Source organism: Carassius auratus, chromosome 32 (assembly GCF_003368295.1).
Source record: "Carassius auratus strain Wakin chromosome 32, ASM336829v1, whole genome shotgun sequence".
In the NCBI taxonomy this organism is placed as follows: Eukaryota; Metazoa; Chordata; class Actinopteri; order Cypriniformes; family Cyprinidae; genus Carassius; species Carassius auratus.
The window spans coordinates 34,072,551-34,099,995 of record NC_039274.1 but is presented as its reverse complement, the minus strand read 5'-3'; the positions used below and the strand labels follow the sequence as shown (position 1 = coordinate 34,099,995).

Here is a 27,445-nt window from a genome sequence, read left to right as displayed (position 1 = left end):
AATATCAAAACACGTTTGTAGATTTTTCTAGACACACGTTTCCTATTTTCATGGATTTATGAAGTCAGCTTCCATTGAGTTCATTCTGGAATCCTTACAGAGTAATTACACGAACAAATGAACATGTTCGACAAAGTTTGACAACCAGAAAGCGTCCAAAACATTGTTTTTTAACAATATAATCTTCACATAATTCACTTAATTTGAGGAAATTTGCTTGTGCTATACTTATAAATAAATGCTACTCTTTTTGATATTGCGGTACGTAATATTTACATATTATAAAGCATTTTTTTAATTGTTTATTGTATATTAAATACTTTTTGGACCACTGTAACTTTCAATAAATTCATCATCCAAAAAAAAAGGGAAAACTCATTTTATTAATTGCCATTTGTGATTTTTCTATTAGTGTCTGCTAAATGAAAAAATGTAAATACAGTTAGTTATATCATTAAGTGGTCAGAAGAGGGCATTACGATTGAGTTCAGTGCTCACTTGGTTCAGTTACAGCTAGTTTCACCTCAACTTGTGTTCTGAGAACATCCAGTAAACTGAGATTAAAGAATGCTTTTACTGGTTTCTAAACAAAACAAAAAAAAACTGAAAATCATATTTAATTTTGCAAAGAACAAAAAAGGAAGGTGTCCATTCAAAGGTGGCAATTCTTTTTATTTGCATGAAAATCTCAAAGAGCCAAATTGTGCATATTGCCTCACAAGGCTCCCCTGAGCTCACAAACAAAAACTAAGACTAAGAACCGTCATTGATCCTCTACACAGACACAACTGAGCAGTGAGCAACCACAAATATCTAAACAACTGCCACACAAAGCTTTGGAACTAGTCAGTGTACTTCCAATCACACATCAGAGCGAAACTCCTGTGATGCTTTTTGTAGCTTTTTAATAACCAAAGAAAGGAACAGGTACACTGCAAAAAGGGCCCACAACAAAGCACAGAGGATCTGTACAATATCCCTGTTTAGGTTTCTTGAATAACTGAATAAATATCAGTGCTGTTTGACAAATCAAACCACGCCATTAGAACAAACACAGTTTTCATACTCATTGCAGCACTACTGGTAAACTGGTAAACATCCTGTTAAAGGGTATCAGGGGAAAAGGATAAGTACCAGTTCTAGGAACAAGTAGTTAAGGAATAGAAATTGGAAAATATAAAATAAAATACAGTCCCCAACCATAATAAAAATCTATAATTAAAAAGACTACACATCAAACCAAGACCAAGGTTACAGTCACACTAGTAAAATAACTCTAAAAGTTCACAGGTGCATTAACAACAAATTGGAAATGTCTTTTCTGACAGTCAGATGCTGTTTGAGACACTGACCGCACTGCAAGCCAAATCAACCGGCTGACTGGCCTGAGCCGCGGTCAGTCACCTTCAGACAGCCAAGCTGTGCTTTAGAAAGACTGGAATCCAGCCAGCCCGACAGACACCCATCTGTGCACACTTATTGCCTGCTATACAGGTTTACACCAATAAACCCTGTCAATTCCTATATCAAGTTTCACAATTTTGGTTATTGATTTTAATGCAGCCAGCTAACTAAAGTTAGACCTTACCAGAAGGTGTCAAAAAATCTCCAACTATGAATTTCAGGATTAAAAACTAAAACATATGCACATTTTATACCACAGATTTAATTTCTTGTTCTACAAAAACACTATATATTAATGATCAATCTGTCACATCAATTAATGCATTAGGTTTCAATAACCAGCATTTATTAAACCTGGTTAATTTTAATTCGACATATACTGTACTCATTTGTATAAATTACGGTAATATTAGTAAAATTATTATGAATAAACAATGCTAATAAGAAAAACTGTTCATTGTTAGTTCAAGACACCTAATGCATTAACTAATGATAACAAATTGAATCTTAATATGAAGTATTACCAGTTCTACTTCCTTTCCAACTAATGCCTCAAGCCTCAAACGGAGAAATCCACCAAAGTATTTTAACACAGGAGAGGCAGTGTACGACAGATCCAAACAATCCTAAATCAGAATGATGTGCGATTGGAGCTTTATATTTAATCTTGTGCAAAAAAAAAAAAAAATTCACTGACTGACAACTCTCAACAGACAGTTGTAAAAATGTCCAGGTAACTGTCAGTACCTCAAGCCTGCACATTCAAAATGAGAAGATCTTCCTGTTTGTCTGACCTCACAGTCCTGTCCCAGCAGTCTGTCCTCAAAACGTCTCATTAGCCAGTGTCTCTGTAGAGAGCCAGATCTTGGCTCCGTTGAGGAACTTGCTAAGAGGAGTCCCCAGGATGCCGGGGCGACACAGGTTACCAACAGGAGAGAAAGGAAACGAGGAGCTGAGGTACTCTGGAGGAGAAGGGGTCTGGTGAGGGGTCGAAGTCACCTTAAAGTACATTTTGCTGTGCTCCGCGTGCAGGTTGTTAGGGGTACTGCCTGCTCCTTTGTACTGCCTCAACTGGCTCTGGAGCATTTCAATCTCGTCTGTGAGCACTGAGAGCTTGTGGAAGGCGGTGATGGGGCCGCCCTGAGGAATCTGAGCCTCGGGAACCCAGCGCAGGAAGTAGAGCTTCCAGACAGAGAGGTGGGATGGGAGGAGCTGGGGGAGCAGCAGGCCCTGTAGGTCGACAGGATGAGAGAAGTAGTCTCGGATGAAGCGCTCCGATGGGGTCTCCTGCTGCTCCCGCACCTGAGACAAATCCGAACGGAGACGCAGCACGAGGGAGTTCCGGCGCGCCAGCGTGTCGTTCGGCCCAAGCGATCCGTTTCGCAAAGCCGAGGGCAGACCCCGCAGCGTGGAACTGTAGTTTTTCTGAGGGAGTAGCAAAAAAATATATATTCTATTCCTCAATCTTTTAAAAACCATAATCGTTTGCTGTTGACTGAAATTACTTTAGAGATAACAAAGTCAACAGCACACAGACGAGCAGAGATGGAGAGCTCACCTTGCTGCGTCTGTGTGTGAAGGTCTTCACTGTGCCGTTCTGCACACAGGTGGCGATCTTGCCCACATACAGGGGGTTATTAAAAAGAGTCTGGTCTTTAAGACTGAACTGTTGAGACCAGTCCCACACTGGAGGAAAGCGCAGAGCCTGGTCCTGCCCCAGGTGAATACTCTTACTGCTCGCAAAATCCTGAAGAGAGGAGCGGGAAAGAAGCAGACAGACAAAGAAAAGGAGATGTCAATTTAAAGAGTGATTTGATATGATATTACAATAACCTATTAGAAAACAGACATGTCTTACACTTAAACATAAGTTCTTAAAATATCTCTTTATTAGGGTGTTTTAGCACTATATGCCTCGAAGACGACTTCCAACCTTCTCAGAATAGATTAACTTTTAATTAGTCTCCAGCCGAATGTCGTCTAGCAAAATATTTGCCAGTTGCTTCAGAGATGTTAGACGAGAGAATCTGCTTCTCACTCATCGCCCTAAAACTGCCCGCGGCGGTTTGATAATATTTCAATCATGTGATTGAGCTGGCCGGAGCAGATGTTGAAAATCATCTTGGTGCTCCAACTGTTCAGGTTTTATGATCATGACACCATCTTCTGTGCAGTTTAGCACTGGTGTCTGGGATTAAAGTTTTAGCAGCTGTGGCTCTTTCATGGATGTTGGTTTTGTGATGTTCTCTGGTGGAAATGTGATCTTCAAGGTAAATGCTGAGGTTTGTTGTCACTTTGCTGCAGTAGTTCTGTGTTGTTTGGGTACAGTCCTGCTTGGTGTTCTAGAATTATTCCCCAACTGACATCAAGTTCTCGCCCAATATTCTTCCAATATTCTTTTCACTGAAATCTTACTTTAGTGTGCCCAATCATAATGTTGTTATAGACACTCCAGGCTACAGAACCTCCTGCTAAACAGGCTTCCATGATTTACTATTATTTATTTTTGGAAGTCTAACAAGTCACTCCTATCACAGGCTGCTAGTGTTAAAGACTGCTGAACAAAACTTTTATAGAAACTTGTATTTATATGAGCAATTGTGTATATAACTACACTGGCAATAAACAGCCTACAATTACACTATTTAAGAAGGAATTGCTCACTGTGTTTATTGTTAATAATAAACCATTAGGAATATATGAAAGCATATAAATCATTTAAGATAAACAAATTCTGTTGTCTCCTTGTCATACTGACCAATGGAGTAATGACTGCTGAAAAATCCAGCTTTGCTATCACATGAATAAATTACATTTGAGTAAATGTAATTTACTTATGTAAATTCCTATAAAATTTCACAATATTACAGTTTTTACTGTATTTTGATCAAATAAATGCAGCCTTTTCAAAAACATTCAAAAATCCTATCGATCGAACTTTTGACCACTAGAGTATAACATGGTATATGCAAAACATATATATTAATAATTCTATATATTTAATTGAACTAGTTTAACTCAATTAAAGCTTCTAACCCTGCTGTTCTCTGCTCTCTGTCGGGGGCAGTTGAAGAGGAAGGTGCTGAAGATGGGAACCCACATACTGTCCCCCAGCACTGCCAGGTACACCTCCGTGAACTCAAAGGCTGCTGGGTACTGATTCCACAGCTGCCACACACAGTCCAAGAACAGCAGGAACAGAGGAGACTGCAGAGAGAAACAATAGATATATGAAAGAAGTGGGCCACATGTATGCCTCATACAGCCAATGGACAAAGAAGATCCTGGAATCCAACGGACATATGATGTCCTACCTCCTCTTTGTCATTCTTCTTCAGATGGTTGCAGCGGTCCAGGAACCGATGCCCAGCCATTACCCATTCCTTCTGGATCAGTCCCTGGAAGCCATGCAGACTCCTGCAGTGAGGATCGCACATCAGCTGCACCAGACAGGAAATCACACAACTCAGGTCCCGATCCTCGTTCTCTGTGCACACACATACGGAATAAAGAGGATCATTTATCACTTCACACAAGATTTACAAGATATTACATTTGAGGTTAGATTTTTCTATAAGACACAACAGAACAATTAAAGGAATTCTTGACCCAAAAATTTAAATATGCTGAAAATGTACTCTTCCTTCAGGCATTTTAATAATTTCCAGCATTTCTTAAGGGGGGTGGGGGGTACGGGGTATATATATAATATACCTGGTTATTAATAACTACATTTGTGGCATGCTGATGACCACAGATAATTAGTTTATTGGGTTTGCACGTGTATAATAAATATAATATCGTATAATATAATATCGAATATCTATTATATAATATAAAAATCTGTATCAGAACTGTAGAAGGGCTTTTTATTTTACCTAGAAGTATGACAGGCACATTTCTGCTCTCCAGCATATAGACTACTTCAACTGCATGCCGTAGAAATGTTCTGTAAAAAAAAAAAAAAATGCATACCGCACAGCATCAACATCTACAGACAGAACTGTTGAGACCTAAAAAAACAGCTGAGAATGGAAAAACAGAAATCTATGCCTGTTGCCAACATTTCTGGCACAAAAGACCTCCTGGCACAAGCTGGGAGATCAAGTATGATGACTGGTGACTAGTGAGTGTTTCTCAATCATACCTGACATACTCCATCCATCTTGAGCTCTCTAAGGATGACAGCCACTTCTCTTCAGACTCCTCAAAGGGATCTGCATATGCATATAAATACAGAAGCAAGCAGAAAGACACATTAGAGCCAATGCCATTTCCACCTGGTATTTATTTAAATGGGTCTCCTGTGTGACCATCGAGACCACCTCTTATTTTGTCACACTGTAGATTCTACAGGAGCGCCAAGTGCAGCACACAAATATGACTAAATAAATGAAGCCATTACTCTGCTTAGTAAGTGGGAAAGGAATCGAATGGAAATAATAAACATGGTAATGCCGGTAATTTGGATCGTAATCTGTGTGGCCTGGTAAGGATTTCCTACAGTTAAAGTCGTATTTGTGTACCGCAATCATCCCTTTCTCCAACAGGGTATTGATTACCTATAACACAAATCTGCCTCAGTTTAAGCAAAGCAGCCTGAATATCCTGGATGTTTGGGAGGTTTTTGTCCAAATCGGACTTGAAGACATCACTGCGGAGGGGGTGGCTCTTAGTGATGGCACTGGAAATCCTGCAGAAACACAGAGGATTCATTGTTTTCTGTCCGTATTGTCCAAAAGATCTGAGATGATCAAACAGGCACAATCACAACTTCTGATAACTTTTCCCAAATAATGAGAGGATATATATATAAAAAAATGCTGTTCAGTGTATATTATCAGCCAAAAAAATATCTACTTTCTCACAACAGTACGACTATTGCTTAATTTCTGCTTAAAATGGTGGTCAAACCAAATTTCTTAATCAGCCTTTAATTCTCTCTTTCTTACCGCTGCTCCACCTTCCTCTGCTGCTGTGGGTCACTGATGTTAGACATTCGGACCAGAGCGCTCCCACTGGGGTGATTCCAGCACCATAACTACAAACATAGAAATACTCTTCAAATGTCTAATCTGAGCCTACACATGGTTGACTCACAACTACTAAGTGCAAATAAATCTACCAAGTAAGACTTTTTGAGTTTAAATAAGACATGTTTGTCATTCTGCGAAGTTTTTAACGAAGACACTAACTGGTGACTTTCTCTCTGAGTAAGAGCAAAACAGATTGGTGTAGTCAAAGTGATTTGTAGATTTCCTTCTCTCTCACTCCAAAACCAATTATCAAGCCAGGTAAATGACACTCACCGGGATGCGCTGGGAGTAAAAGAAGCAGGCGTATTGCTTCAGATCCTGATCTGCTAGAGATACCGGAACCACAAAGAATTCTGGGAGACTGCAAACAACAGAAAAAGTAGTTAAATTTCACATAAATGGCTCTTGACCCTGTGAAGCACAGTCAAATATGTGATGCTTCTTTATGTCAGTATAATAAACACAATGACCCGATACTGAACTGTGTGTGGATCAGTGAGATCAGTGTTTTCATTCCAGACAATTACTGCAGAAAGGACAACATACGATCCAACATTCAAGTCACCTTAACAATATCCATTTATATTGTACATACTCAAACCTGTCTTTCTGTCACATTCACTTGTTACAAGATTCACGATTTTTATTCGTCACATACACAGTTATATAGAGCATATATAACCAGCAGTGAAATGTGAGTTACATCAAGGATATGATATCATCAAGGTCATGCAGCAATGATCTTCAGCTTCAAGGGTAAGTTCACCCAAAAATGAAAGTTAGGCTGTGTTTTACTCACCCCCGAGGCATCCTAGGTGAATATGACTTTCTTCTTTCAGACGAATCGGAGTTATATTAAAAATTGTCTTTGATCTTTCAAACTCTATCAATGCATTCAGTGGGTGTTGCATTGCTTCAGTCCAAAGAAAGTGAAATAAAAACCGACCTTTCACGAACAAAGGATGAAAAAAGGAGGGGGGGAACCATTTTGCATTCCCTGGCAAGTCTCATATGCTCTGGGGGTGAACAAAGGCCTCCTGTAGCAACTCGATGGGTTTAATAAAAATATCCATATTCAAAACCTAATAATCACTTGAATATAGTTTGCGCCAACACAGAAGCAGTTCCGGGAGCATGACACACGAGGTCAGCATTGCGCATGCGCCAGTGAAATCCAATGTTTGTTTACAGGATCAAAAAAAGCAAATGCCACGTTTCCACCAAGATTACCAAGAACAATTGTACCAGGAACTTTTTTCCCCAGGAACTATTTTCCCCCAGACCGGTTGCTTTTTGTGTTTCCACCTTGGTCTAAAGTACCCGGAAGATTAGGTAAATAAAAGGTCTGCGTGCGTTTCTCAATAAAAAAGTACGCTGATTTTGGACGTGCATCCTCAGTAGTTCGGACTTCACGTATTCGTCTCGGGAGTGTGATGTCTGCGATGACGCAAATCCGGTAATTCTGCAAACAGCAGCGTACTTGATAACTTCAGTCAATTTCGCCTTGGCTACTGCAATTTTCCTCATTGTGTATTTACAATAAAATGAAATAGGATATCAAATACCACTGCCTCCTTTCATTTTCATTTAAAAATAATAATAACAGCAGAAATGTACTTAGTTCAGGGAAATCTAGGCTATATATACAGCCATTACAATGAAACGTTAACCACTAAAGAGACATCACAGCCAGAGGCACATATCAGAAGGTCTAGCCGAGGAGAGGCTGCTCTCTGTGGATACATGAGCACTGAGCTCCCGTTGATCGCCTGGAGCTGACAGTCTCCGAAATCAGCAGAACTCATTTTTAAATAGGTGCTGTCTTTAAAAATAAACCACAGAGTTGAGTTTTAAACAACTATCAATTTAAACACATCAATTCGCTACAGGAGGCCTTTGTTGACCCCCTGGTGCCGTTGAGTCACTTTTCTTGTTTCACGTCTTTTGAAAGTTGCTTTTCATTTCACGTCTTATGGATTGATGCATGCAACACCCGCTGAGTGCAATGACAAGAGCTTGAAAGATCAAAGACAATTTTTTATATAACTCTGACTGGATTCGTCTGAAAGTACAACATCATATACAGCTAGGATGCCTTGGGGGCGAGTAAAATGCAGCCTAATTTTCATTTTTGGGTGAACTAACCCTTTAAGGTGATTATAATACAAACTGTTTGCAAAATAGACCACAATTTACATGTAAATTCACATTTATAGACTTACCTGGGCGAGATGAAATAGCCTTGATTTATGGTACACACTCTCCATTCAGAGGCGCCAGTACGCTTGATCTCTCTGTCCCAGTCAGAGGAGCAGTCGAACAGGGGGGTCTGCATCCCCCCGCCAGGGTCAACACCATTTACCCGGTCACCTGAACAAACCACAAGTGTACATGTTCAAGCAGCAGGGCAGGGATGCTATATATATATATAAATAAAAGGGAGGATATATTAGGTTTGCATTACAAGCTTCTCTAATCAAGATCACGTTACATTCTGCCATTCTGTCACCTCTAAAACTACATTACAATACAGCCCAATAATAGCAGCTATATAAATCTTAATATTCTTATTCATAACATGAGCACTTTGCATTCTGTGGCAAGTGTTCTCATGTCCTTACTTGCAGGGAAACTGAATGTATGGACAGCTCAGCGCAGTTTGGCAGCTCTTTTGGAAACAGTGCTAATCAATTGCAGTCACGGCAGCGCATGTGTTTTCTTACCTGTTGATCCATGGTATCGCTTTCCGACATATTCAAAGCCAAAGAGTAGCTGTGGGTCAGCAGGGTGAGAATAATGAGCGATGGCCAGGCAAACCTGTAAAAGCAAAACATATATTCACATGACTAACACAAAATGACCTTCACTGTTTCACTGTAATTTCCTCAGAAAAAGGAATGAAATTTAATTACAACAAATTCCTCCTCCTTTCGTCTCACAATACAACTGTTGACATTTACTAACAAATTGTTTCAGACCAATTAAGCCTCAAATGAGAAATGTACACCTCTATTATTTCTGCCACTGGGAACTGGAAATCACCACCTGAAGTGCTTGATTTAAATTATAGGCACAAAACACTGCTAAGGCGATTTGTCCCGAACTGGTTGACATCCTCCACCCTCAGAACTACACGGTGAAGTTTGGAAATGTTTCTCTCTGTTATCTGTTTTCCTACAACACCTTTTCGTTAGTTCCTCCGTTTTTCCTTCAGAAGACCTTTTCTTGGCACAACTGTCAGTTACAGGAATGGAAATATTCAACAACACACAGAGCTCAAGTGCACAGAGCCAAAGCTAGGCTGGATTTTCACCTATACAAAACTATCAACATTTATCTTGCTGTATATTACATGTGTCACAGATGAGTCTTCAAATAAACAAACAAATGTACACAGCATGAGCGATGTCCCACTTGGGACAGAAAGGGAGAGTTCACCCAAAAATGATAATTCTGTCATCAATTACTCGCCCTTATACGTTTTCATAGAATTTCATTTTAAAGGTGTAGTTCACCCAAAAATGTAAATTCTTCAAAAACCCATAAGACTTCATCATCGAAACACAAATAAAGAGCTTTTTTTATTTTTAATGTAACAATAGTTTTATGGATTTGCCAAAATTTCCATTTTTGGATGAACTATCCCTTGTATAAAAACAAGAGATGAAACCCAGAAAACCCGTTCACGCCGAAGCTGTTTTTGTATTCCACTGTACAAATTGTTTATTTTTCTTTATAAAAATGTGGTAGATGTATTAGAAGTATTTGACAATTGCGCTTGTGTATTTTGCAGCATCTTGTGTGACACAGCTTCATGGCACCCAAGTTAAAAGATGCATTCATTTTAATTCCACTGCTCTACATTTCAACACAAAAACGCATTCTGAGTAAAAGGTCCATAAATTTAGTGCTTCTCAAACAAAGAATTTATTGGTAAAAAAAACAAGCCAGCAGTGTTTCTGTGAAGACTGGTGTAGGAAAGTCTAAAGAAGAAAAAGCTGGACTAGGGACAGAAGTGCTGGGAATTAACAGTAATGACTAGACTGATGACACATTAGGAATGTGAATTGAAAAGAAGCTCTGTAATTTCCAACTGGATATTATGAATTTACCAGTTGTTGTATTTGTTCCATTTCTTTTTTCCAAGTGACTCTGGATTAATTCCACTCAGTAATTAGCCTAGCCTATAGGAAATGACACATTAGAATCCAAAACACATTGAAGGAGTCTCTCCTTCACAATCCATATACACTATTTGACATTTACTTCCATTTGAATTCAATCAGAGCTGAGATGCCTAGAAGACTGCTCGCATATTAGGCTCCTCCATAATGCTAGCACCCGAATATAAATAAGCAGTGCGTGTTGCTACGGCTGTCAAGGAAATACACTCTACTTGCCCTTCACGTAAGCCCCTTAGTTTAGCATTCACTGGCACTGAGGAACAAAAGCATCAGAGAAGCTCTGGAACGGAACTTCAGGGTAAACGCGTGTGTTTGCGAAGCGCTCAGAAAGTGAGAGCCGTGCTCAAAGGGCTTTTTGTTTCTCTTGTTTTTTGTGGTGCTTTTCATGCCCCATTCTCCCCCTTCCTTCACACATTCTCGGGAGCTGGCAGACAGTTTAGAGGTGAACTCTGGCACCTCTTCTTTCGTCCTCCCCATTTACTTCACTCCTTCTATACCTCTAGTTACTCCCCTTGGAGTTTTGGCCTTGTATTTGGTGGGTAACTGCAGGTGAAAAGCTCGACTTCCTTCACAGTCTTTTTCCCATTACTGAAAGGAAAACTCCCTTTTCCGCTTCCAAAAACATAAACAGCTCTTAAGTGCAGCCTTTGAGATTCTAGTGACTAATAAATGATGACTAACAATCATTCCAAAGATGCTGTGGAAAGCATTCATTTAGCTCTTAGTCATGCTATAGGAATGGCCAATCAGGGCTCGTTATACTGCAGGGATGACAAACAGGAGGCCGCTCTCCTCTTCTGACAGGGGCACAATGTGGAATGTTCATTTTACACAAAGTTCCACGTTGCCAGGCAACAGCAGCTGTTGTGAAGCAACAGGATGGGTTCGTAGACTGGTGTGAGTCACAGAGCTCAGAGTTTATGGTGTGATCAGATCAGCTTGTATAAAGAGCTCTTTTTATCTGCTTTATGGAGCAGATGTATAACGGGAGGGAGAGACATTCCTCAACAGAACAAGCTTTATTTTATGAGGCAGAGAGCCACACTCCGATATGCTTCACTGATGTGCATTTTTTTGGTCTTTTAAGTCTACCATTGGGGAAAAGCAAAAATAAAAATATATAACTAACATTAGACATTAAGGGTAATTTTTTTAGAACATCTGATTATCTTTTCTGTCAAAGACTTCAGATGGGACAGTATGAAAATAATAAAATAAATAAAAAAATAGTAATAATAATATTAAAAAAGTTAAAATTGAATATAAAATATTCAAAAAGTTTGAGGTTAGTACGCTGTTTAATGTGAGAGGAACCGGTTCCTCAATTGTGGCTGATTACACTGTCGACTGAATATTGCCAGACTGTATGGACTAATTACAAAGTAAACAACTCACCCATATGGATATTACAGTGTAATTTCACATTTGAATCTAAAGGATCTTCGAGTAAGAATCTACCAGACGTCACTGGTTTGTGTCTCATGTATGAGGGGGTATAGCAAGAAGGGATGAATCGGACTCGTCATTACAGGTCTGCAGTGGGATCAGTGTCCACCAGACGGAGAAGGTGGATGAAAGCAATGCTGTCTAGGTAAAAAGACAAACTATAATCCACTCATCCTACAACCTCTCAGTTGGAAAGAGGAAGCAATGAGAGAAGAGACTTCCTGAAACACCACATGCCTAGAGTTCTATGGAAGGTTTTCTTGGTTAAGTTCTTGGTTAAATTCGCATAAAACCACTTACACCAAAAGACTGACCCCAGACCGAAATTAATACAACTTTTAATTCCACTTCATTCCAGGATGGGAACCATTAACATGTAGGAATTTATTATACTTGTTTAAAATTTTACTTCAGGCAAAAAAACAGACCCAGATTTCAGCGGGGGCTACAGCCAAACCCATTAGCCCTTAATCCGGTCTCAGACTAATCCAACAGCACCTGGAACGCAGAGGTGTGTGAACATGTGCGAGTGTGTTTGAGTGCAAGAGGCTGCAAGGTTAATTATTTTTTGTGTGTGTGTGTGTGTGTGTGTGTGTGTGTGTTTGTTTTTACCTTTTTGGCACTCTCGGGTCCGGCTTCATCAAAGCGGAATCTGATGATGCGGAAGTCTTTGCAGTAGAGGATAAGCTCAGTAGGGTTAAATTTCAACTTCTGATTGGAACCTAAAATCTTCTGCTTCCCCTTAAGATCATTCACTATTTAAAAAAAAAACATTTAAAAAAGTATTATTTGGGTTTTGTACGCACTACAGATGATGAAAGTAGATAAGAGTACATGTAATGATGGGGAGAATTGGGATTGGGATGTGGCATTTGTGGATTTGCATGAACACTACAGTGTTATGTATCATAGAATGTGTGCTAACCACCAAGTTTACTAATGTCACTAATGGATATTACACATACTAGTGAGCGAGGGAGTACTGTATTATCTGTATTATGAGCCATATGTATTACATAATATTCAGTCAAACAGTCTGAAGGCACAAGAAATCATGACTATGTTTACAGTAATAAATACAATAACAAACTGAAGTAAGTTCTGTTTCTTTGAGATATTAAACAAGGAATACAGAAGTGCTAACTAAAACCACTTGTTTCATTTTTTACATTTGGAGTTCTGAAGAACATGACACTTTATCTTTACCACAGAATGAGTTCCTCTACTCAAGGAAGTACATCCACTTATGGGCTGAGAGAGGAAATGCTCACTAGATATCAACTTCACATTAGCAGAACTAGTTTACAGCAATATCACATTCACAGTCATGCCGTTTATACATGGAGTGTAAAAAGCCTACTGTAAATCATATATTAAATCACAATCACCATTTACATATCAGATTACTACATTACCAACATTACTACACAAGAACAATAAATTATTATTATTTTTTTTCCATTGTATTTGCATATTAACTGATGTAAACATATGACCAAAACTACTGAAGGCCCAATTGAAGAAAGAAATATGAGCATATATGCTGGAGCTTTCAGTCCTGTAATTAATATAGCATAGATAGCCTCTAAGGGCACTATCCCAGACTCCAGGGGTCATTCTGTGTGCCTTACTGACAGACTGTAGCCTCAAAGAGCATGCAGTGTGTTTTTTCTAAGCCGGAATCTATTATAAAGGTCCTTTGTTAAAGCCACACAGAAAGACAGAGTAAAGAGAAGGGGAAAAGCAGGCTTCATCTGTTTAGCACAGCAATTCAGCACTTGGGGGGCTAAGTCAGCAATGAGGGGAGTGCAAGGATCTAACACAAACAAGATTAATCGTGGCCAGGCTCAGGCAGCAGTCTGGCTGGATGAGCTCATCTACAGCTATGCTAAAAGCAGCCACCCAAACAGGTTCTGCATTTCTGCTACAGCCACGCATTTGTCCACATCACATCACATCACTCGTGTCCAAAAAAACAGGGTTACAGTCAGTCATCTAGGACACATGATTCTTTTTGTTAACATAAATGCTGTAGAAGCTTATGAAAAGGAAAAAGGGGAACAGACACAGAAAGAGAGAATAAAACGGAGCACTGAAGTACAGTAGAAAGAGAGATGGAAAACAAACAAAGTTAGAAAAGAAGGAAACCAATGACTCTGGGAGAAGGGCAGACAAGAGAGACACACAAAGAGACATTCTATATAAGGCTACATAGGGTCTGACCAGTGAGACGGCTCAAAACGTTTTCATTTAGGCTATTAAAAGCATAAAAGCATGGCTGGAGTATTATGGAGCAGTGTTTCTCAAATTGGGATCTGTGGAGCCCCAGGCATTTATCTCATATAGCTAAGGCATCTATGGAAAATTTTTGAATGAAATAAAACAAATAAAAAAAATACGGATGAAATCCTCTCTTTTAATTAAAACCAGGGGCGCCGGACAGGGGGTAATAGTGGAACAGAATAACAAGGGCCCACCAATCGTGAATCCATCACCCCACTCCACTTCCACCAAAGAACGTGATTTTGCAATGTTTTACGAGTGTGCTGTTGAATTACCTGTCACTACCTGCTCCACGCAAGCCAGCGGGATATCATGCTCACCCAAGAGGCGGTGGGTGCACTGGAATCTCTGTAAATAATGAATAATGAACAAGGATTCATTCATTGATTTGCTTTCAGTCTGTTTGTAGATGTTATCAAGTAATGAGAACCTCATGAGCTACAGCTAGCCAGTTTGTGAACCAGTGTGATGGGTGACCTGTATTTAAAGGAATAGTTCACCAAATAATCTAAATTATGTCATTAATAACTCACCCTCATGTCGTTCCAAACCCATGAGACCTCCGTTCATCTTCAGAACACAGTTTAAGATATTTTAGATTTAGAAACGGTTCTTGACTCATGAACAAGTCATTATCTGACTCTTCTCTCTTCACAGCAGTTCAGTCAGTGTACTGTTTGAGTAAATGAATGACTCCGGGATATTGGTTTATTTTAACTCAGAGGGAGAGTCAGCCACATTAAAAAAAGTCAACAGCTTAAGTCATTTGTGGATTAATGCGTATTGGAGACAAGAACCGTTTAAAAACAATTCAGTTCGATTTGGTGAACTGGTTCAAAAAGATTCGGTTACATCGAATGATTTGTTCGCAAACCGGATATGACAAACTGCTTTGTTTTGAACTCTCACAACAGGCCCAGAAGGGAAGACAATGATGAATAAAGTCGTAGTTTTTGCTATTTTTGGACCGAAATGTATTTTCGATGCTTAAAAAAATTCTAACTGACCCTCTGATGTCACATGGACTACTTTGATGGTGTTTTTCTTAATTTTCTGGACATGGACATTAGACCGTACACACAGCTTCAATGGAGGGACTGAGAGCTCTCAGACTAAATCTAAAATATCTTAAACTGTGTTCTGAAGATGAACGGAGGTCTCATGGGTTTGGAACGACATGAGGGTGAGTCATTAATGACATAATTTTGATTATTGGGTGAACTAACCCTTTAAGGCCTGTAATAAATTACCTTCTTTTCCTTGTAAATCAGCTGATCATTGGTTGACTGAGGGAGATTATTAACATGCTTAACTTGTGAGCTGCAGATTTCACTGCTCTGGAAAAGAACTTTGGATTCTTTTGCCTGACATGAGTCTGAAATGTATTTCCCTCCTTATATGACCCATTTATATCCAATCTAGTAATCTAATATAAAAACTAATGTAAATATAAACATTATACAACTATAGGAGATGTTTTAGGGCGAGAAGGTTAATTATTTCCATTGCACGTTGAAAACAGCAGAGCAAGCTAAATAAAAATGTAAATTGTACACACATGTATTTTCTGCTCGCAGAATTGACAAGCAGCAATTCTTCAAATGACTCGGATACAGTTTAAAAAAAATTTAAAAGCATGTTTTTCTTTAAACTTTCATTTCGTTTAATATTTATCTTTTTTTAGGTTGTGAGAACACATAATAAAAAAAATCGTTTTGTGTTTAATAATATTCTATGCCATAATTACTGCTTATTGTCACAGTCAAATCAAGTCAAAGTACTGACTCTCAGATAAGTCTGTGCTTACCTTTCGTGGCAATGAATTATGGGAAATGAAGGAAACTTTGAAGTTAGTACACACAAGTTTCCCCCAGAGGTCATCCTGACTTTCTGAACCGATGCACTTCCTTACAAAGTTTGCCTCGTTCACAATTATTTCACCTGTAAAGAGGGAATAAGGAAGTGAAATTTAGAGGAAGGAAAAACACAATGAGCTGAGCAATGGATGATTAGCTCAAATTTGAACTCAATTTAAATATTAAAAACATACATTAAAAGGAACGGTTGGTACTTGTTGACAAGTATTGTTTTTTATATTTTTTGTTCTCTACTCCAATAGACAGAGAGAAACACTTTTTTTTGCCAAACAAACAAGCTGTTATCCTCCACAATATAGCAGCAGTTTCTTATTTCAGTTTCAACATCTGGATTGCTGACCAATTGGGTAACACAAACTTGACCCCCTTCCGAACGGCTTTCCAGGGAAACCCCTCTCTTATGACTCTCCTTTCATGTTGGAAGAAAATGATGCCCTATTAAAAGAAATGACCTGTTGTGCTGTGTCACATAAACTTTCACCACGTACAGAGTGTGCATACACATGCTGAGAATCCTGAACGGTCACACAAACAGGAAAAGAGCACAAGTTCATCAAAGTCAGTTGAACCAGGAAGAAACCCAGGCTTTCAGAATACAGAAACATCAGGTTTTTGGACAGTCACAAAGACATTTTGTTCGCATTAATAATACTCACTAATACCAGCATTCTAGTTAATATACTGAGCTACTGAAGACACACACATGGAAAAAAGACACCCACATTCTGCTTCATTCTAAACATAGCACTTCCTCTCTAGCTCTAAAGATCATCAAGACACATACATAGGCAAAAATGAACAGAGATGTGTGTATATTGGAGAAGAATAATCAAGTTGTGAGAGGAAGAGTGAGTTAGAAGAAACTCCAGCTGTGAGCACTCGGTGTGTGAGTGTTTGTCTCACAGCCGGGCCTGGTTCAGGGGTTACTGTAGGGCAGGGTGCATGCTAGCTAAAATGGAGGTTGGGCCCTGCGAGAGCATTTGCATCTCAGGCACGTTTTTGGTGAACACTTCACTACATGCCAAGCCACTAAAACAGTAGGTCAGCCAGCTGATTTTCAAAGAAAAACAATTAACCTATGACTACATCTGCTTGGAATCTGAGCCCACAGAGTTCTGGAGTTTTACGAACATCATCAACTACTTGCATATTTATCTCTTAAATATTTTGGTTAATCTGATAATGCTTTCATTTACTACTGTCATCAGTTGAACATATTTGACACCAAAAGACCCACAATCTTTATTACCCATCTTCTCACATATTCACACACCCACTCGCATATTTCAAACAACTTCCTCTTCCGCTCCACAAGCAGCCTGGCCTGTAAATGGCCATGACTAGTATCAGTGTGTGTCTGATCACCCACCGCTCTACACAGCAGAAGATCTGTCCAGACTGCAGATGAGAAGGAAATGCAGATGCACTATGAATACAGCCAAACAAGGTCACATTGAAACACTTGTTCGGTGGTTAATCAATAAACAGCCAGTGAAGATCAGTTTAGAAAAGAGAATGGTATCTCATCTCATTGCACAATTTGCATAATACTTTATGTTGTGACTTCATCGCATTCATTACTAATCAAATTATTTTCTTTCTTTTTTTTTTTTAGAAATGAATACATTTATTCAACAAGGTCGCATTATTCATCAAAACTGACAGAAAGACGTCTGTTATTCAAAACATTTCTATTTTAAATAAATTTTGTTATTTTGAACTTTCTATTTATCAAACAATCAAGGCTTAATAATATATACATACACATACATATATATATATATATTTAACCAGCACCACTGTTGTCAACACTGATAACAATTAAATGTTTCTTGAGCATCAAATCAGCATATTAACAAGATTTCTGAAGGATCATGTGACACTAAAGCCTGAATAAATTACATTTTAAAATGTATTCAGATAAAAAAAACTGATATTTTAAACTGGGACCATATTTATTATTTGTATTATTAGTACTGTATTTTTAATGAAATAATTGCAGTCTAGGTGAGCATAAGAGACCTCTTTCAAAAACATAAAAAAAAAACATCTGAACAAACTTGAACAGTATAGTGAACCTGAACTTGATATAATTTCTACACAGTATATCCTGATATCGATGGGTTGACATTTCAGAAATGCCAACACGTGAGAGTACACATCATAGCCATGCCATTAATAATACACACTTGACATCAAACCTGATTAAATGACCTAAGACCGACGTTAAAGGCAGTCTGCACCTAAAAATAACAGCATTAAATATTTAGGTATGATCATGTGATCAGGCTTCCTGTGTTTACATCCTGTTTGAAAATGGGCGATTTTGCGGCTGGTATATTTCATCCGTACACTTTGGGTTGTGTTTTTTCTTTGAACAAGAATTGTAGCAGAGTTAAAGAGTAAAATGATGTCTATAGTTAAGGCAGAGAGAAAATATGATGATGAATACGTCATAGGACAGGGTGCTCTTAAGGACGGATCGAGTTTGGCACAGGAATGCTCTCGCTGCATTGTGCTGCAAAAGTTACATGGATCGGAGCAACATAACAAGAGGCCAAACAGAAAGACTGACAGAGAGAGAGAGAGAGAGAGAGAGAGAGAGAGAGAGAGAGAATGTGTGCATGGTAGGACTCGCAAAATCAGGTTCCTGCAGGTCCTTAAAAGTCTTCAATGCAGTGGTTTCAAATTGAAGGCCTTAAAAGTCTTGAAGGTGCTATATGTAGGATTGACAGCGAGCGGTTGAACTAGGTATTGCAGTCCAAATTCAAAATATTGGAGAGGGTTTTTTTTTATACCCAGCCCCTCCTCTTCAGACTCAGGTTGCCAGATTGACAACACCAACAGGAACGAATGCACTAGACGATTAATGAAATTAAATACGCTTTGTTTTCCGTCAGCTGGCAACCCGGGGTGCTGGAATACAATTGGGTAAACTGGCAGAGGGCGGGTTTCACAAACCAAAATAGAGACTGACATTCCAGCACGGAACGCACATTTTTAAAGGTGAATAACACACTGTAGCATTGTTTTTCAGATAAACAAGTGTATTAACTAAGCATGTTTCTCAAATATCTGCAAACATATGGTATTTTTATGATATAGTAGAGTCAAAAACTTACATACAGCACCTTTAAATTTGGTATAAGAAAAGTCTTAATTATAACTTCAAGATTTCTTCCATTTAGGGATGGAAAGACAAGAATAGCAATACAGTTTAATATGATAAAACTTCAAAAGGCTGTGATTTCATGGAAGAAAACTGTGCGCTCCATGTTTTAAAGTCAAAACACAGTGCGGGTGTTTTATATGAATGCATATCTGAAGGGAAACGACTGTCTTCAGAAAAGTGTTGATGGCATTTTCATTTCATCTTTCCTTTAAAGCCTGATAAAGCAAAGTAGGGATAATTGCAGGCTGGAGCAATGGGCGTGGTCAAAGGTCTCAATGATTGGTCGGCAAAGCTGTCTGTCAGGGTGTGGGGGTAGTTTGTGTTGTACCGATTCACCTGTCCATTGCTCCAGGCTGCAGCTCCCCATCGATAAAGCAGCACTTATGAGCACAGCGCTACTTTGTGTCCAGCCGTTACTGGGGAAACCACTATAACAACTATTCTGTTGTTTCAAAAGCCCCACCTATGAGCAGAAAAATCATTTGCATCACTAATAATTTTACAGATCAGTGGTTTGCATTTTCGAATAAGCCCGTCTCCTGTTTTTGCTTAGAACACAGCGAAAATCAGCTAATATTTTTATGCAGCAAACATGCAGTGTTGTAAATGAGAAAGAAGCTAATGTGCCTTCTAAAAATGTAAACAATGAAGACACAATATATATGTAATAATTTATATGCTGATTTGACTCATCCCTTTTCTTAAAATGCTGGAATGTGATGTTTATCATTTAATAAGGTTTTTAGTTTTTGTGAAAAGCTTTATCTGAACTGGAAATCATGTAATTTGCTGTTTAATGTTATCATAGACATTGCCCTACCCCGTTCAATTATTCATTTTATTTGTGCAGTTCTTAAAAAGGCTCTTAAAAAGCCTTAATTTGATTTTTTTTTTAATCCTGCAGATACCCTGTAAATAGTGAAATAAAATTAATTCCTTGATATTTTTATTTTGAATTTAATTATTTATTTTTTGACTACTTAGACATTTTCTTTCATATTTGGGCTAGTTAAATTCATCTCAGTCTATACCAAAATCTGAAGAGTGGTCGAAGGGCTACCAGGGATTTGGAAATTTTGCAAGACGTGCATGTGTTTGTAGAACACCATTCATGAGACAACGGCCATGTTCTGTTGAGATGACTAGGCATCACTGGGCCTCCGTATGTGTGTAAGGAGTACTGGAGAGGTTTAAATGGAGCAGTAGTAGGAGGTCAATCTGAATGGATACATTCTACTAAAATGTCACCACAGACACAATTAAACCATCCTCAGAGTATGACAAAGACAAATGTCTCTATGTATCTATTTTCTTTACATGTCTGCAAACATAAAATCCAATATTCCTGAATATCTATTTTTCATACATGTACATTTAATGGGATACAGAAATTGCTACAATTTTTATATATATATAAATGTTTTTAAATCTGCAATTTATTGTAGTTCAACAAATGAGAGTGAGTAAAAAATAAACAAACTTATTTGATATTGAAAAAGTGATACTGCGGTCGTGGTCTCAAAATCTTAAAGATGTTTGTCACATACTGCCAAACTGACAACACAGTTAATCTGACCGCAAGCGTTAAATTTGTGTCCACAGTTATAGATAGATCAACCAGTAACACTACTCTTAAAAAGGAAGGTAAGATTTTTTTTTTGTTTTTTTTTTTTAATTCAAAATAACTGTTCTCGATTTCGATTTATTTTAAAATGTATTTTATTCCTGTGATGCAAAGCTGAATTGTCAGCAGTCATTACTTCAGAAATCATTCTAATATGCTGATTTTGGTGATAAAAATAAAAAAAAGCATCAATTTTGAAAACAGCTGTGTGGCCTAATATTTTTGTGGAAATCTTTTTTTCCATGATGTTTTGCATTTTACAGCATTTTGTTTGAACAATGTTTTGTAACATTATAAATGTCTTTACTTTCACTTTGGATCAATTGATCATGTCCTTGCTGCCTTGCTGAATAAAAGTAATTAATTTATTTTAAACCCACACATTTTATTTTTTTATTTTTACAGAATCTGAATGGTAGCATCTGCTTAGTCAACTTGCGCTGGTTCTGGAAATAAAATAGCCATATTAAACCAGGCAGTAAGAAGCTTGTAAGGGAACCCTTCCTTTGATATTCTAATGTACATTGGTGTACACTAGCAAGAGTATTCAAACCTCTGCAATAACTTCACCACACCGTGTGACACCCTACTATCAGCACAGTCCACAAAATACAGTGACAAGGGAGGTTTTGTTTTAATTTCAGATGAGGAACTAAAAAGTGCACAGCACATCTATTTTGGAAAAGGGAAGGACCATGTTATGAGGCTTAATTATAAGGAGTGAACTCCTAAACACAGATTCCTTCTCCAGACACCACAGCACTAAGTCGCCTTTCTATTTGCTTTCCAACACTTCTAAGAACAGAAACTCTCAGGTTGCATTAAGACCTCTGTTAATGGCTTGAAAATATCTGATCTGCCATTGCATGAGTTAGAAAGTTAAGACAGAACAAAGGGCAAAGCCTCGCAGTTATTTGAATGAAACTACCTGCCAGAACATGAAGAACAAGGACATTAGGATTAAAGGTAGATGGGTAGTGGTACACACCCTATTCAAGAGTGCTTGTCAATGGCATTTACAGGAACAGGTATAATAATAGATCACATTTTTAAAACCATGATGGGACAAAACCAAACCATCTCCTACAGACAGGGTTTCATGACACTAACCTCTTGATTTAGCAAACATCAAACTAGTTTTGAATGCGTTAAATAAACAGAGGAAATGAGTGAAATAAGTTGCTTTATCAATTTATCAGTCTGGTGTTTGCCTGAAGATCAACCACTAGCTCTGCTCTCCTATACCTCAACTACTTCAGACTCTTCAGAAACTCGCCTTCTGCAAAGAGAGACTACTTTCACAGACCTATACCTTCACTGTACCAAGCTGGTGAAATGCGTGCCGAACACAACCTGAGTCTTTAGCCATTTTCAAAAATGTTAATGAAAATGAATACTAACACTTTCATTCTATTCTTTTCCTTTAATAATTATTCATCAGAAAAACTTTGCTATGTGTAATTTGTTAGACAAACTGTGACTTGCCACAGCACTGTCATATCGTTGCGCTTTTGTTGGTTTAATAGCTTCCATCGTCCTCTTCTGTAAGCGTCTGCTAAATTATTAAATGTAAATGAAAAGGTAAATTTTTAAAGGGATCGTTAACCCAAAATTAGGAAAATCTTTCATTTTTTACTCACTCTCATGTTGTTCAAAACCAACATGACTTTCTTCCATGGAAGACACCATGCACTGTTCACTCTTTTCCATGCAATTACGAAGAATTCAGAAAGCGTCAAAAACAAAATAAAAAAACCATAAAAGAGGTTTATGATTTGTGTTTTATAGCTTTTTTTGTAAATAAATCATTCTTTTGAGTAACATCTTTTAATAATGGATCAGTTAATCAAATTCACAAAACTGGTCTGAGGCTAAATCTACATTGATCCCAAAGCGTTTGAAACGTGCATGAAGTTGAAAATGCAGTTTTGGCATTGTAGTGTGGACTGTGAAAACTGAGGTATTAGACGAGGACAATTCGGAAAACACTTGAAAATGCCACTGTGGACAAACAATGTTTTGAAATGAAAGCACTGTTCTCAAATATGTCCGGATGAATGTAGAAGTAGCCTCGATGTTTCAGTCACGATTGGAGTGATATGGTTCATAATGCTGGTCACAGCTATTCTCATTTTAACACTAGAAAAAAAAAAAAAAAGATTATGAGTGAGTAGTCTGTTTCTCACTCAAAGCTATTGTATGGATTTAGAACACATGGAATATAGAGAATAAGGCATAATGTCCATTTTCTTATGATACATTTATGGTGACTTTGCATCATTTTTTGAAGTAGCTCCAATCCCTAGAATAGCAAACGGTGCATTTTATTTTTTTTAAACATTCCACAGAAGACAGGCATATATACATGTTTGATTCAACATGAGAGAGAGTCACTGATTTTTCAAAGAATCTCAATAATATCCCCTTAACCTCACATACTTGTTCTATGTACAATTCACAAATCAGGAAGTGTGGCATTAAAATGCCGTCTAGAGGAAGCTGCATTGTAGACCTTCTGTAAACACTTCAGTTGGCATCAAAACCCAAACACAACAAACCATGGCAGATCACAGGCTCTTTATGCAAGGCCACGCATTAAAAATTCAGAGGCTGCACAAGTGCAGGAAACAGGCTGGATAAGATACTGTTCTGTATACAGGAAGGACCTCTGTGAATATCATTTTCAACTGATTACTCAAGATGTCCGCTACATCATTTCTGTTTCTCTCTCTCTCTCTCGCTGTCACAAACACTTCTCTCCTGCCAAAAAAAAAAAAAAAACTCACAATAGCTGAAGATGATTGGTGGTGCAACGGTAAAATTAGAGAAAAGGGCAAAAGCCAACTGATTGCTATGGAAACTAACAGGCAGCCTTCTGTTGATTGATAATGTCCCAAAATGTGGCAGATTGAACAGCAGGGTGGGGAGAGGGGTTGGGGGGTGGAAACAAGAACCACCAAATTGTTAAAATTACATTAGTTTTCATTTAATAGAGGCTTTCTGATCTAAAATGATTAAATGTATAATTTACAAAAGCAATCCTACAATGCAATTAGTAACTATATTATAGTCTAGCAATGCTACACTTAGCTAGTTGAACAAGTAAGCTCAGAGTTGATGAAACTAAACAAATACCAGCCGGCTTCGATCAGATTCAGCGCATTCAGAAAACTTGTTATAAATGTCACAGTCAGGTCAGGGTTTGATCCAGAGTTTATGATTAACTTTGGCGCATGAGCAACTTTGAAGTTTGGCATCTGCAAGCGTTCGCATGGAGAGCACCAGCTTGATTCAATTCCTCCGAGAGAGTCAGCGCAATTCCATTCTCTTCTGAAGATTGAGAAATCGTTGAAAATATCATGAATTTAAACGGATCTATAAGGGAGAAAATATACTGCTGCTGCCACAAAAGCTTCCAAAAGCTTTATATATTATAAATTAATAAATGTAAATGCAATGTCTTTATATTTTAAAAAATGTGGTGAAAATTGCTTATGTGTAATAAATTAATTAACTAATTTCAACACATTTAATGAGTGGCTTTGCGCTTCATAATTGCTTTACCTGTAAACTGCTTTAATTTTGAGGAAGAAATACAGTGAGTGACTTTTACTGCATCAGTTATTTGTCATTTTTGTTACAGCTGATCTTTTGGTGACAACTCGCACAAGTAAAACCAATCGATCTTCTCGAACCTGAAAAAAACTGAATTTGCCCAATTTAAACTCCACTGTAGTAGCCACTGAAACCAGTTTTGTGAAATAGGCCATGGGGGTTTGAACCTACAAACATTCAATTACCAGACCAAATCTTCACCTACTAAGCCACACCACCCCAAACCTGAGACCTTTAGGAGTTGCTTGTCATGTGAACTGATTCATCTTTCTTTCCAGAGTGAATGCTTCTGAAAGTCTCTTACCTGGTAGAAGTTTTGCTTCTAGCTTCTTGATGGGCAGTTGAGGACTTTTCTTCAAGTCAGTCTGTGTGAAACATTAAGAACACTTAAAAGTCACCTGACCCGCTGCAGGCATGCAAGACCTAGATCTTTACACTTACATGTTTCTCTTGACCACATGGCACAGAATCTCACTTCAACTCATTTAATGAGTGGCTACGCTCTTCTTCATTTTGTCATTTGTACTGAATATCAGCATTTGTTCATATAAACAAAGGTTCCCATCAAAACAGTTAACTGATCTAATTTTGTTTCTTTGAAAAATAGTGATCTGTGTGTTGAATATCAAAGTTTTTTTTTGTCTATTTGTTAATGAAGAATTTGACAAATGTTTTTAGATTTGTGGAGTAAAAACTATTGTTTTATTTTGAAAGGAAAAGATAAATTAGAATCTTTGGGTTAGCATGTCGTTTCTAGTGCTGTAATGTTTTTATTATTATTATTTAAAGTAACAATTATTTTATATATATATATTAAAGTAACAATTATAATTCTTGGGGTCATTATCCAAAACTTCCATGAGTTAGATGTACATGTCAGATTCATTTACTTCATTAATAACACAATGGCTGATGAATCATCATCATCATCATCCTGCACATGTTAAATTAAGATCTAAATATGTTATAAGTTAAAATTAAATGCACATTGTTCTTAAAGCAGGGAATCCTGCCCCATCTTCATACATGTAGTGCTGTGGTCCAGTAAACACTGACACACCTGAGAGTTACGAAGGATACCACTATCAGACCCAGTGAAGGCTTAAAAGTCGTCCAGATGTCAAACATATGAGGTGACAGAGTTTCCTTAACATACTTACACAAGTGCAGAATAGTTTAATTAACAAGTATGACGACTTTGTTTTAGCTACTAGCATGTTAGTGTCTCACTCACCTGAAGTGGAGGAAGATAAGACTTAAAAGTCGGCTTCGTTTGTTTACCGGAGAACATCATTTAAACGGGTCAATTCAACAAAAATGGGAACTGTGAATCCATATAAGAGCAGCTTAAAACTCTTTCAAATGTAAGCCAGACTGTCTAAGGCTACTTCAGAGCAATAAATCCAGGGTTTCTTCAGTAGACACGCATAGTTTCCATAAATGCAAAAGCAGTATTTAGTCTACGCTTTGCATGCAGTAGTATCTCAGCTGGAGCTGGTCCGTCCCGCTCAAGTATCTTCGTTAGCGGCTGTCACACTCAAACTTTCGCTGCTTTGGCTCCGCGCTGTAAACATTCAGCTCATGCTCAGTCTTCTTGTGTGAATCAACAGTGTGAGTGTGTGCGAGTCCTGTGCTGGTGCTGCAGCAGACGGGTGCAGTCCTAAAATCCACCGTCCGTTTTCAGTTCAGCCATGTTTATTAAAGGAGGAGTGGGGAGGTGCAGCGTGCTTGAGCTCTGGACCACAAAAAAAAAAAAAAAAAAAAAACCGGAGGAGGAGTGAGCTATGGCGAGCCCTGTGGACCATTGGAGCGTTTTGTTTCATATTGTTATAATATTCCAATTATATTAAGTGCTTTAACATGTATATGTAATTCTTTATATGAGCTAGATTTTGGCTGATATAATTTTAAATATTCGATTGCAGACAAAACGCTTTATAAGTCCATTATGTTTCTTTAAAATGTTAAATATATAGACCGTTTTCAATATTATGTATAGTTTAGCTGGAGTGTTTTTAATGGACTAATGGCTCCACCTACTGGAAAGATTGTAATCTTGCATTGCAGAGTCTCAGTAAGGTCACGACTGCCCCTTACAGTCACAAGATGAAAATACTCTTCTCCTTCACTCGGTATACCTTTCTCAAATACAATGATAAAATGCTATATGATTGTAATGTTGAACAGGTTGAAATTATAATAAAAATAATATAAATATAGAACAAAAATATTGAAAATATAAATCGAAATTGCATGATGAACCTGGATTTTGAGTAAAAAAATGACCTATAATGATGATGATGATGATGATGATGATGATAAATTATAAATTTAGAATAATATAAACATTTTCAAAAAATATTTAAACAAAGTATATATAAAAGCGACCTTTCATTAATAATCTGGGATCCAAAAAAAAGCATCTTATTGTTTTTTTTTTTTTATTTATTTAAAGAATATAATAGAATTTAACATATAGGTAACTTACTTCACAATCAAAAACACTGATAAAATAAAGGTAAGATATAACAATAACGATAAAAATAGATTTAATGTTATTGCTGTATTCTAATTTACGTTCACGCGCAGTGAACGCTGTGCCTCGCGTACTCCTGAAAAGTGAAGTATACTCTGGGTTTTATTGTTCAGTACAGTGATGTAGTAATATATTTTACGCAGCTCCGTGCGCATATAGGACACGCTTTAATACACCCGAAATCATCTGGTGGGATACCCTTCGGAATGACGTGCCGAGCGGCACTCCCATTGGCCAAACGAAACTCTCCATTTATGGGTTGTTATTC

The 27,445-nt window shown here is 37.8% G+C and overlaps 1 protein-coding gene across 1 annotated transcript; it reads right to left on the bottom strand.

Moving 5' to 3' along the window:
- Window positions 1-647: 647 nt before the first annotated feature.
- LOC113052281 (myotubularin-related protein 10-like) lies at window positions 648-26,389 on the bottom strand. The gene is made up of 16 exons (XM_026216707.1): window positions 25,876-26,389; window positions 24,946-25,006; window positions 16,161-16,294; window positions 14,629-14,701; window positions 12,683-12,825; window positions 9,164-9,257; window positions 8,663-8,810; window positions 6,714-6,801; window positions 6,357-6,445; window positions 5,967-6,097; window positions 5,552-5,621; window positions 5,283-5,353; window positions 4,719-4,891; window positions 4,441-4,611; window positions 2,963-3,151; window positions 648-2,829 (listed from the first exon to the last, which is right to left on the bottom strand). The coding sequence occupies exons 1-16, from the start codon at window positions 25,933-25,935 to the stop codon at window positions 2,227-2,229; spliced, it is 2,298 nt and encodes a 765-aa protein (XP_026072492.1). The 5' UTR covers window positions 25,936-26,389; the 3' UTR covers window positions 648-2,226.
- Between the last annotated feature and the right edge of the window lie 1,056 nt (window positions 26,390-27,445).